General features: G+C 49.7%; 1 protein-coding gene and 1 long non-coding RNA gene across 2 annotated transcripts; one reads left to right on the forward strand and one right to left on the reverse strand.

Moving 5' to 3' along the window:
• The first annotated feature begins 3 nt into the window (after nt 1-3).
• On the forward strand, nt 4-5,503 carry LOC130542436 (uncharacterized). Its single transcript, XR_008956986.1, has 2 exons — nt 4-59; nt 3,252-5,503. It is a non-coding gene; the product is annotated as an uncharacterized LOC130542436 (long non-coding RNA).
• Nucleotides 1,644-11,274, reverse strand: LOC130542435 (histone-lysine N-methyltransferase SETD1B-like). The gene is made up of 5 exons (XM_057305759.1): nt 11,157-11,274; nt 9,213-9,427; nt 8,491-8,561; nt 8,131-8,235; nt 1,644-1,993 (listed from the first exon to the last, which is right to left on the reverse strand). The coding sequence occupies exons 1-5, from the start codon at nt 11,230-11,232 to the stop codon at nt 1,819-1,821; spliced, it is 642 nt and encodes a 213-aa protein (XP_057161742.1). The 5' UTR covers nt 11,233-11,274; the 3' UTR covers nt 1,644-1,818.
• Between the last annotated feature and the right edge of the window lie 420 nt (nt 11,275-11,694).

Consider the following 11,694-nt stretch of genomic DNA (forward strand, 5'->3'; position numbering starts at 1 on the left):
AGCCGGCGCGAGGCGAGAGGGAACGGCGGCGCCAGGTGCGAAGTGCGCATGCCCAGCAGGTACAGCCCGGTCCTAGGGTTCCTGGGGAGAGTTCCCTGTACGGATTAGGCGCTGGCGGGGCCCAGGGGCTTCTACTTCGAAGCCCCACTTTCTCGAGAGGGTGGGGGATGCTCTCTCTGGACTTTTCGCAAAACCATCCAGCCCTGGCTAGGTGCCGTCCCTGCTCAAGCCTGCCCTGGTTTCACCTGGGTTCTCAGGTCTTTAAAAAAGTCTGCCTGGCACCATAAGTCCCACCAGCCTCCAGCTCATATGTGTTTCCTTCTGCGGCAGACGCCTCCAAAGCCACGTCCACGTTCGCTGTGTGCCCGTTCTCCTCCCATTCAGTCCCCACTGCCTCCAGGCCCCTCTCCTGGGCAAATTAGGGGCAAATGACCTTTAAGCCCGAAAGTCCAAAGCCCTCACTCTTCCCCTTTCTTAAGGACCCTTCCCTCTACCAGATCACTATGTTCGTGTGCCCCAGCCTAAGCCCTGGGTCTCCATCTACACCCAAGCACTGGGTGATCTTGCCCCCACTCGTGGTTTTAAATACCACTTGTATCCCTTGACTCTCATTATTAAACGGCCAACACTCCAGATTCCTGACCTCTACCTAGGTACCACTGATCTCGATTTTAACATGTCTGGTCAAAACAGAATTATCCATCCCCCCTCTACCCACTACTCCTCAACCGTACCACTAGCCAGTCACCCAAAGCCAGTTGTCCTTGCCCTTTCTCATCTCATGGCTGCCTCCTTCTCATTTTCTAGTTTTCAATATAAAGGTCATCTCCTCAGAGATGCCTACCCTAACAGCCCACTGCACACATGTCCAACTCAGCTCACACAGGACTTACCACAACTTATAACCCTGTTATTAATTAGATCTATGCGCTGGTTACACACACACACACACACACATAGGAGGATAGGATGTAAGCTCCTTAAGGGCAGGGACCCCAACCACCTGGTTTATTATCTCCAGTCCCAAGCAAGGTGTGGGGCATACACAGGGCTCAGTGAGTATCTGCTATGTCCTGCAGTCACCAAGCATTTTGTGAGGACTCACATATCACATGCAGGTTGGTGTGTGAGACAGTAGTAGTGTTTCTGAAATTTCTTAGGGAGGTGCCAAGTTGGAAACTAACATACCAGCTTGTTTCCCTCCAGGGAGGAAACAGATCATTGTTTCTAAACCCACACCCAGATAAGGCTTGAGTTTAGGGGCCAAGTGTAGGAAAAAATGGTAGATTTGCAACTCAGTGGGGTCAAGCGAGGCCCAAAGGGGCCACAGAGTCACTGTAGGGAAGGGCAGCACTGTCTCATCACTCATTTCTCTTTCAAAGCGCTGTGGCTGGGGTGCCTGGGTGGCTGTCAGGAAAGCGTCTGCCTTCAGTTCAGGTCATGATCTCAGGGTCCTGGGATCAAGCCCCACATCGGGATCCCTGCTCTGTGGGGAGCCTGCTTCTTCCATTCCTCCCCACTCATGCTTTCTCTTGCTATCTCTGTCTCTCAAATAAATAAAATCTTTTTTAAAAATACCGTGGCTGAATTCCCATGTTAGAGTGCAAGCAAGGGGACTTCACAGTAGCACTGACCTGACCAATTACTGTATGCAGGCTCAGGCCAAGGGGGCCTCAGGCTTGCACTACCCTGACCACCTCTTCTGACTGGAGGATGCCCACAGGATTGGATTGTACAGCCTCTAGGGAGCCCATCACAAGTAAGGCACCTCCATGGGAACTTTATTCATTCCTCTAGCCATGGTCTGTAGAGAAGAGGTTATGTGCCCCTCTTGTGGGGCACAGACTCTGTGCTGCTAGGGTTGTTCTCAGAGTCATCTTTGGGTCTTGGCACAGGCTGGAACTTGAGCAAGACAGGCGGGGTGAAGATGGAGGCCTTCACAGGAGGGAGTGGCGTCTCCTCGGTATTGGGGGAGCCACTACAAGCCGAGGTCCTGTGCAGGAGACAGCCAAGACATGTCCATGAGGTGAGATACTGGCACAAAGAGCCATCAGAAGTACACATGACAAAACTTCAGGCTGTGGGATGGCTCTCAAGACATTTCTACTTCCAGAACTCTCTCCCACAGATGGTTGTTCCAGGCTGTTCATCACAGCAATGTTTGTGATTGTGAAAACCTGGAAACAACCTAAACATTCCTCAGGGAATGGCTAAAGGAACCATGGATGCCATGTGGCAGACTGCTCTGCAGCTGTTGGAGGACTGAGGTAGTCTGTATATCCCAGCAAAAAAAGATGCCCCAATGGTACAGTAGTGAAAAAAAGCAAGTTGCTGGGAAGTACATGCAATATGGTCCTGCTCTGGTTACAAAATTAACCAGTGTATTTGTGTGTGTGTGTGTGTGTGTGTGTGTGTGTGTGTGTGTTAGAAGGGTACACACAAAACTCTTAGCAGTGGGACTCTTAGCAGCAGGGGCCTCTTATATTTATGTGTTCATTTCTCTATTGTGAACTTTTTCCCATAGAACATGTCCTACTTTTGGGCTGTCTGGGTGGCTCAGTTGTTAAGCGTATGCCTTCAGCTCAGGTCATGATCCCAGGGTCCTGGGATCGAGCCCCACATCGGGCTCCCTGCTCAGCAGGAAGCCTGGTTCTCCCTCTCCCTCTACCCCTGCTTGTGTTCCCTCTTTCACTGTGCCTGTCAAATAAATAAAATCTTTAAAAAAAAAAAAAAGAACATATCCTGCTTTTGTAAACTGTTTAAAGCCAATTAAAAATAACCCATTTTTGACGATAGCATCATGAGAACACAGCTCACTCAGAAAGCAACACATAACAAGAGCCTAAAATTGTCCCCATCAGTGCAATGTTTCAACGAGCAAGAATGACTGAGGAAATATCCCATCCATACAACGGAGCACTTTGCATCTCTTATTATTGGTGAATTTAAGTATATTTCTAAGGACATGAGAAGAAACACATTCCAGAGCTGGCTACAAAACTGCCTAACAGGACACTCCCTATTAGGTAACAGACCATATGTGTATCAACATGTATCCCCACAGGGCAGAGACAAATACATGCTAGTGCTGGTTATTTCTGGCAGTGGGACCAAGAGGGATTTGGTACGGCTTTTCTTCTCCTTGGTGTGTGGCTTTCAAATTGTCTACAGCAAATACATATTGTTTCAGAATCTGAAAAAAGAGTCTTTTTGAAAACTGTTCATACCATTTCCCTTATAATTCCACTTAGGAAATTCATCTGAAATTCAGGAACAGCTTAGCACTCAAGACCTCAACCCCAGCACTAACTACCCTGGTGGAAAAGACAAGTAGAAGCAGCGCATGTGCTCGTGGCGGCAGCCGGTGGAGTGAAGTGACGGCACTACCCACACAGGGTCTTGATTATGCAGCCAACGAAGCTCCTCTTCGAAAGACCGTCAAGAAGTGGACCAGCCCCCACGGCCTTAATGATAAGTGACAAAGGCAACATAAGAAAATGACACTGTCTAATTGAATCACACCTTCATAAAACTATGCCTAGAAAAAGCTAGAAGGTATCCCGACAGCAACACTCTGATGGTGGTCCAGCCCCGGTGCGGGGCCCCACAATTCTGTGAGGATCTGGTGATGCCAACACCTGATTTTTACATTTTGCTTCCTGACAACACTGCACATGTGTTTGCTGACAACCCCTTCTCTGTCACCCAGCAGTCAGTCAGCTTCCTCTCCCTTCATCCCACCTCCTTCTGATTGGCTAGCCTACTGCTTCCACTTAGACATAAACTCACAAATCTACAGATCATGAATCTACATGGATCTACAAATGTATAGAATCATGTTTATAATTTTATGTCTGCATAATATGCCATCAGTAGGCGAATGCACGCTTATGCTGTTTCCAGTTTTTCTCCTTTTACATGACACTGCCCTAAACATTTCTATACACCATTGCTTTTTTCTTTACCTTAATCATCTCCTTGGGGCCAGTTTCCAGGACTGAAAAGACCAGAGCAAGGGCGCCTGGGTGGCTCAGTTGGTTAAGTGTCTGCCTTCGGCTCAGGTCATGATCCCGGGGTCTTGGGATCGAGCCCCACGTTGGGCTTGCTGCTCAGCGGGGAGTCTGCTTCTCCTTTTCCCTCTGCCACTCCCCCTGCTTGTGCTCTCTCTCTCAAATAAATAAAATCGAAAGAACGAACGAACGAAAGAAAGAAAGAAAGAAAGAAAGGAAGAAAGAAAGAAAGAAAAAGAAAGAAAGGAAAAGAAAGGGGAAGGAAAGGAAAGGAAAGGAAAGGAAAGGAAAGGAAAGGAAAGGAAAGGAGGAAGGAAAAGAAAGAAGAGAAAAGAAAAGAAAAAAGACAAGACCAGAGCAAAGCATTCCAAGACATCTATGGCTCCTGATGTTTTGGTAAACTGCCTTTCAAAAGGACTAACCTTATACTTTCGTGCTTCAAAAGACACCACTGAGAAAGTGAGAAGACAATCCACATAGTGGGAGGAAAGTTTTGCAGATCCTATGTCTGATAAGGGACTTGCGTCTTTGGCAGTTCTTCAAGATACAGACTTACCACATAGCCCAGCAATTCCACACTTAAGGGTATACCCCAGAAAACTGAAAACTATGTCTTCACAGACCCTTGGCCACAAATGTTCCTAACAGTATTCACAAGAGCAAAAAAGGGAAACGACCCAAATGTCCATCAACTCATGAATAGATGGAGCAAGTGCGGTGTATCCATAACAATGCAATACCATTCCACCGTAAGAAGAAAGTCAACCCATAGAATGTACGCTCCCAAGGGGAGCCCTGACGTAGCCCGTGGACTTCCGTGTGACTGCGATGTGCCAGGGCAGGCTCAGGGGCTGTGAACACACGCACCGCTCTGGAGGGCGTGCTGACGATGAGGGAGCCTGTGCCCGTGGGGGGGCAGGGGCTGTATGGGGACCCTGTACTTTCCTATCAATTTTGCTGTGAACCTGAAACTGCTCTAAAAAAATTTAAGTCTTAAAAAAGAAATTTAAAAAACAGGAAATTCGTATGCTAACTCAAATTTAGATCAATTTTTTTTAAATAAAAAATAAAATAAATTATTCGAGGGGCGCCTGGGTGGGTCAGTCAGTTAAGCATCCGACTCTTGGTTTCGGCTCAGGTCGTGATCTCAGTGTTGTGAGATCGAGCCCTGGGGCGGGCTCCTTGCTCAATACAGAGTCTGCTTGAGATTCTCCCTCTCCCTCTCTCTCCCCCCAACCAAAGCTCACATGCACGCACTTGCTCTCGCTCCAAAATAAATAAAATCTTTAAAAATAAATAAATAGGGGCGCCTGCGTGGCGCAGTCGTTAAGTGTCTGCCTTCAGCTCAGGGCGTGATCCCGGCATTCTGGGATGGAGCCCCGCATCAGGCTTCTCTGCTGGGAGCCTGCTTCTTCCTCTCCCACTCCCCCTGCTTGTGTTCCCTCTCTCGCTGGCTGTCTGTCAAATAAATAAAATCTTAAAAAAAAAACAAATATGAATTATTCTGCCAATTAAAACAAACAATCAGGAAATTAAGTAGTAACACGTGCTATGACATGGACGAACCTTGCAAACGTTCTGCTAAATGAAAGAAGCCAGTCACGAAAGACCATGTTATCGTACGGTTTCATTTATGTGAAATGTCCAGAACAGGCAAATCCACAGAGAAAGGAGGTTAATGGCTGCCTAGGGCTGGGGGATGGAGGAACTGGGGGTGACAGCTAATTGGTGCTAGGGTCTCTTTTTTTTTTTAATCGTAGTAAAATATACATAAAATTAACCATTGTAACCATTCCTGTGTACAATTCAGTGGCATGAGGTACATTTACAATGTCCTGTGGCCACCACCACTCTCTATTTCCAGAACTTTTTCAACACCCCGAACAGAAACTGTACCAATTGAGCAACAGCTCACTTCCTTCTCCCAGTCCCTGGTAACCTCTCATCTACTTTGTTTTAGGGACTCTGCCTATTCTAGATCTCCCATGTAACAGGAACCACACAATAATCTGTCCTTTCATGCTGGCTTCTTCCACTTGTTTCAACATTCTAGGATGTGGCTAGGTCGCATTTTGCTCATCTTGGATACACTGGGGTTGTCTTCTCCTTTTGGCCACTGTGATACTGGTGCTATGAATATTCATGAGCAAGCACCTGTTGGGGTCTCTACTTCAATTCCTTCAGGCACATGCCTGGGAGTGGGATCACCGGGTCATATGGTAATCCTGTGTTTAACATTTTGGGGAACCACCGTGCTTTTTTGCTACGGTGGCTGCACCATTTTACATTCCCACCAGCCACACGCTAGAGTTCCAGTTTCCCCACAGGCTCGTCAACACTTGTCATTGTCTGCCTTCATGATGACAGCCGTCCTAGCGGGCGCGACGTGGCATTTCACCGTGGTGGCCATCTGCATTTCCCTGACGTCTCACGACATGGGGCATCTTTTCCTGTGTTTACTGGCCATTTGTAAGTCTTTGGAGAAATGTCTATTCAAGCCCGTTGCCCCTTTCCTGGAACGGGTTTTTTGTTGTTGATTTACAAATATTTCCTCCCATTCTATGGGTTATCTTTTCACTCTCTTCTTTTTGACATGATGGAAACGTTGCACAAATGTGAATACATAAGAGGCCACTACAGTGGGCACTTTAAATGGGCGAATTCATACGATGCTATGCAAATTATCTCAATAAAAGAATTTTTAAAGGGACAAAGCCAATGTCTAGTGTTTTCACAGCAAAAATGAATCTCCTCCGAAAGCCTTGGTAGCACAGGATTCTCGTTCCTCGGGGCTTTGGGATAGGTACGAACCTACATCCCAACAACCTTAACGTGTGCGTCTTTCATTACTAAGGAAGCCAGAAACACTCTTCCAGGTTTGCTTACACTGTGGGTGTCTTCGTGAATAAGCTTTCCATCAACTACATTCAGAATCATCTTTACAGCACTGTGCAGGCTTCTAACATAAGAAGTCCCTTGCATGCACGCTCGTTGCTAGTGGGACTACGTGATGGTACAACCAGGCTGGTAGTTTCTTTAACACTAAACACATCACCACCCTATGATCCAGCAACCATGCTCCTCGGTAAGAGAGCTGAAAACTCACGTCCACACAAACCTGCGTGTAGATGTCTACAGCAGCTTTATTCATAATCACCAAAACTTAGAAGCCACCAAGATGTCCTTCAGTAGGCGGATGGATAAACTACAGCACACCCAGTGACTCAGCGCTAAGAAGGGACTAGCCAGCCATGAAGAGACATTACGGAGGAACCGTAAGTGAAAGAAGCCAATCTGGAATGGCTACCTACTGCAGGATTGCAAGATACGATATCCTGGAAAAGGGAAAATTACGGAGACAGTAAAAAGAGCAGGGGTAGTGAGGGGTTAGGGGAGGGGGAGAGATGATGAGCTGGAGCGCGGAGGATTTTGAGGGCAATGAAACTATGCTGTAGGACGCTGTAATAGCGGACATCTGTCATCATACATCGACAATGCCAGGCGTGAGTGCAAACATATGGACTCTGGGTGATAATGACGTGTCAACGTAGCTTCATCAATTATAAGGTGGGGGATGTTGATAGCGGGGGAGTCTGTGCCTGCGTAGGGGCAGGGGGCATGTGGGAACTCTCAGCTCTTTCTCAGTTTGCTGTGAATCTAAGACTCTAAAAAACAGCTATTAAAAAAAAAAAAGTCATCTGATGCAATGAAGCAGCCAGTCTAAATACATACTTTGAAATAACACTCCACGGATGACATGGGAAATACTACCACCCTAAGGGGCAAAAACAGGTGATTAAAACCAACCAACCAACCACACATTCAGTAAATCCCTGCTTTGCAAAATACATGTGTATAAGCCTTAGGGGCCACCCACAGTTGATGGGATTGTTCCCTTTCTCGTGGGTCTCTGAGCTGCTTGTTTCCAATTCTCAGCATTTACAAACACTAGGCAGGGGGAGTGACTTTTCCAGCACCCGATTACATTAGGGTCCTTTCACAAAATGCAAAGGACCATCATACAGAACATTTTTCTGGCCCTCGTGCACACTGCCATAATGCCATCAAGCCAGGTAAGCCAGGACGATGTCCTGCCCGAGAGGCTCAGAGGCATGCTTACCAAGGGAAGCCAGGGCAATGGAGCTTGTGCGCGCTGTTTCCGGCCAGGTACGAGAAATGGAAGCCTCCAGGGTTGAGGACCAAGGGGGTCAGATCAACCATGTGTCTGCAAGACAGGGCGGAGAGGGGAACATCAGCTCTGGGCTCCTCCCCGGCAGGCCCTCCCACAGGGACTCCCGTTCACAGAGCAGATCTCTGAGCCTTGACTCCGTCCCCGTACACAATGGCAATAACAACCTCTCAGTGTTGTGGGGAGGACTAACAACAAGGTGGGGGAAACGGGAACCAAGCGTGGCACACATCGTGCTCCCTAAAATGCTCTCTTTTCATTTGCTCCGAGCCTAGAATCAATTCCTTCCACCTCTTTGGGTTCGATGACAGGCCAGCCCAGTTCAATTTCACTTCTGACCTTGCAACCTCCAACTTCTCCATCTGCAGGAAACAAAGGAAATCTTAGGACAAGCTTGGGGGCCTCACTGGGAAGAAAAATACCTTATACAAGAACTAGAGAAACTATGTGACCATCACTCATTCAACAAATACATCAAGGACATCCTTAGCACCCACCTCAAGCTTGGTGTTAGGGGGATGGGGACAGGATGGGGGCTGGGAACTGAGGGAGGATGGGAGGCTGCCTGGCAAGTGTGCGGGATAAGCAGGGGACAGGGGAAGCAGGCGGTTAGGAAGGCACTGCACAGGCACTTAGAGAGTGGCAAGGAGAACACCAGCCATGACGCGGAGCAGGCATGGGGCTGGAGATGTTGGGGGGTGGCCACGGTTCTCCACCTGTCCTTTGGGCACCCGAGCATTCTGCCCCGTGTTTTGGCTGCTGCCTTGCTCAGCTGAGGCCAACCAGGTGAAACTCCATGCCTCCAATCCTTCGACCAGAGCAGACCCCATTTTATCTGCTTAATCCACCAACATTCCACCCAAGATTTTGTCTCCAGATAGTGTTCTGCCACTTAAAACAAAGTTCTGACAGTTACTGCCGTGGGCCCGGGAGAGCCGCTGGGGTGGTTCTGAGCAGAGGGGCAGAGCCTGCCCCTCCCAGGACCACGTGGAACGGGGGATGAGCTCACTGACCGACTTGCTGGGCAGCGGAGGGAAGGGGCCAAAGACCCTAGGCATAGTGTAGACAGGGGGTGATGGGGCCACCACGGAGGCCATGGTGGTGGCAGGTGACGGCAGTGGTGGAGGTGGCAGCAACGTTGGTGGCAGGCATGGGGAGGTTGATCGGTCTCGCAAGAGGATGGGTTCTGGTTTCTTCAGTTTCGGCTTTCTTCTCTTCTTCTTGGCATCTGTAACAAAAGGGACCAATGAGTGCCTACCCCATGGCCAGAACAGGGTAGAGTGGAGGCCAAACAACGGTGTGGGTTCTTCACAAGGTTCCTCCCCCACAGGGCACAACGTTAGAATGCCTAGAGCCACCGCTGAGGGGCACCAACACGCACCATCTCACCCACCCCACAACTACCCCCATGCAGAAAGGGTAGTTTTGTCTCTCTCTTACAAGTAGAACTGGAAGCTCCCAGACAGGATCCACACCCCGACTGTCTGACTTCAAGGCCAGAATTTCAGGGGAAGTAGCAGAGTATCACCACCAAGGAGGGCTGGGCTTATCCCAGGCAGGTCAGGCTGCCACCTACCCCAAGCATTGTGGAAAGCTCCTGAGTCAGCCAGCACCTTCATGGGGTATCCAGGCCCTGGATGGTGAGTTTACCATCCTGGGGGTGTGCAAAGGCTGCTTTCTCTGTTAGGAAACCCTTCTGTAGGAGGTCTTACAGAAGTGGGCTCAGGGAGAGAATCTTTGAGTAGCAGGACTCTGGGGCCTGCCCCCTCTCCTCTTTCCACCTCAGGTTTTCTTTCTATATTCAATGCGTCTATTTCTACTGGACGCTAGCAAAGTGGGTATGAACAAGTGCCTCATACAGCCTATTAAAAGGGTTCTTCTAGAACGATGATCACCACCACCAGGGAGCACTGACCTGGAGGCTAAGAGCCCGGGCCCCAGAGCAACCCAAACCTGAGTTCAAGTCCAGACTCCACTGCTTACTATGTGACTCTGGGCCTCTATGTCCTCTGCAGTAAAATGAGTTTAATAGCACGGACACTACCTCAGGAGGCCAGTGTAAGGCCATGTAAGAGCTACACATACTGTGGGCCCAGCGGATGAAAAGGTGGTGTGGCGCACTCACACGCAGCAGCATGGGCGGTGGGACCCCCAGGTGAGCAGGGCCGCCTGACACAACGGAGAGAGCTGCTCCGCCACCAGCTACCGTATCACTGAAGACAAACGCACCGAAAGAACTGAACCCGACTCTAATCAAGGCTTTAGAGCAACTGTCCAAGAAATGCAGGCAGGGGGACAGGACAGACAGCACCAGTGGCCCCTAACCACAGATGTAAACCCAGAGTGGAATGCCCCAAAGGACAACACAGTTCTTCAAGTTGATGGCATGGGGGAGTGAGGTGAGGGCATCCCACCTCAAAGGGACTGCAACAGATGTGGCCATCCCTCACTTACCATCCCTTCGTGGTCACTAGTGTGGCCCCCTTCCATTCCACTCTCACAAGTGTGCCAGTGTGGACATGGAGTTTATGGCCATCCTAGTGAAAAGGAACTTCAAAGGACCTAACACCCAAACCAAGTATCAACTGATATTAAGAAATTGTTGTCAATAATATCCGGGTAACATTGTGATAACAAAATGTCTTTTTTTAATATATAAAAAAGCATTCTAAAGGATCCAGGAACACAATGATGTCTGAGATTCCCCCCAGAATGCTCCAGAAAAAAGAAGGGGGGGAAGTGAGAGTGAAGCAAGCTTGGCAAGATGGAGACAGTTGCTGAAGCTGAAGGGTGACCGGTACCAGTTTTGTGTATGTTCATTTTCACAATAAAAACTTTAAAAATAAACACCAAATTAAAAAAAAAAAAAAAAGGCGCCGCCAAGCACAGAACCAGGGACGAGGGAACGCGCGTCAGGTCCGCTGGGTTCCTGGAGCCTGGCAGAGGCTGGGCCTCACCCTGGGAGTAGAGGTGCACGCGGTGCATGCTCCTCTTCAGCTGCTCCAGGCGCTGGTGCATCTCCAGGGCACCCATGCTGTTGCAACAATTCAGCTCCCCCTGAACTGCACAGAAGAACTTCGCCTGCGACAAGGGGAGAGGCAGGGCAGGACGGAGCCAGACAGGTGAGACGCCTGCCGGCCGCACTCCCCAAGCGGGGCCCCCTGGGGCTTCTGGAAGACCCTACCCTGCCGCTCCAGCTAGGCCCGAAGGGGCCCTCCCCACCCAAACACCGGCCCCGCCCCGCCCCTAATGTATCCTCAGAGCTCCGCCCCAGAGGACAGCGAGCGGGAGCGGTGTGAGCACCCCCCACCGCACCTCCCCCCTCGGAGGCCCGCCGGCCGGCTCGCACCCAGAAGAAGGAGAGGAGCCCGCGCCCCTCGTACTCCGCCAGCTTGCCCTTGCGCACCACCCTCTCGGCCAGCGCGGGGTTGCGGTCGATGCTGCGGAAGAGGCGGCGCAGCGCGCGCTCCGTGTAGGTGGCCGCCTGCCTCTCGA

This window comes from Ursus arctos, unplaced genomic scaffold, assembly GCF_023065955.2.
Source record: "Ursus arctos isolate Adak ecotype North America unplaced genomic scaffold, UrsArc2.0 scaffold_34, whole genome shotgun sequence".
Lineage (NCBI taxonomy): Eukaryota > Metazoa > Chordata > Mammalia > Carnivora > Ursidae > Ursus > Ursus arctos.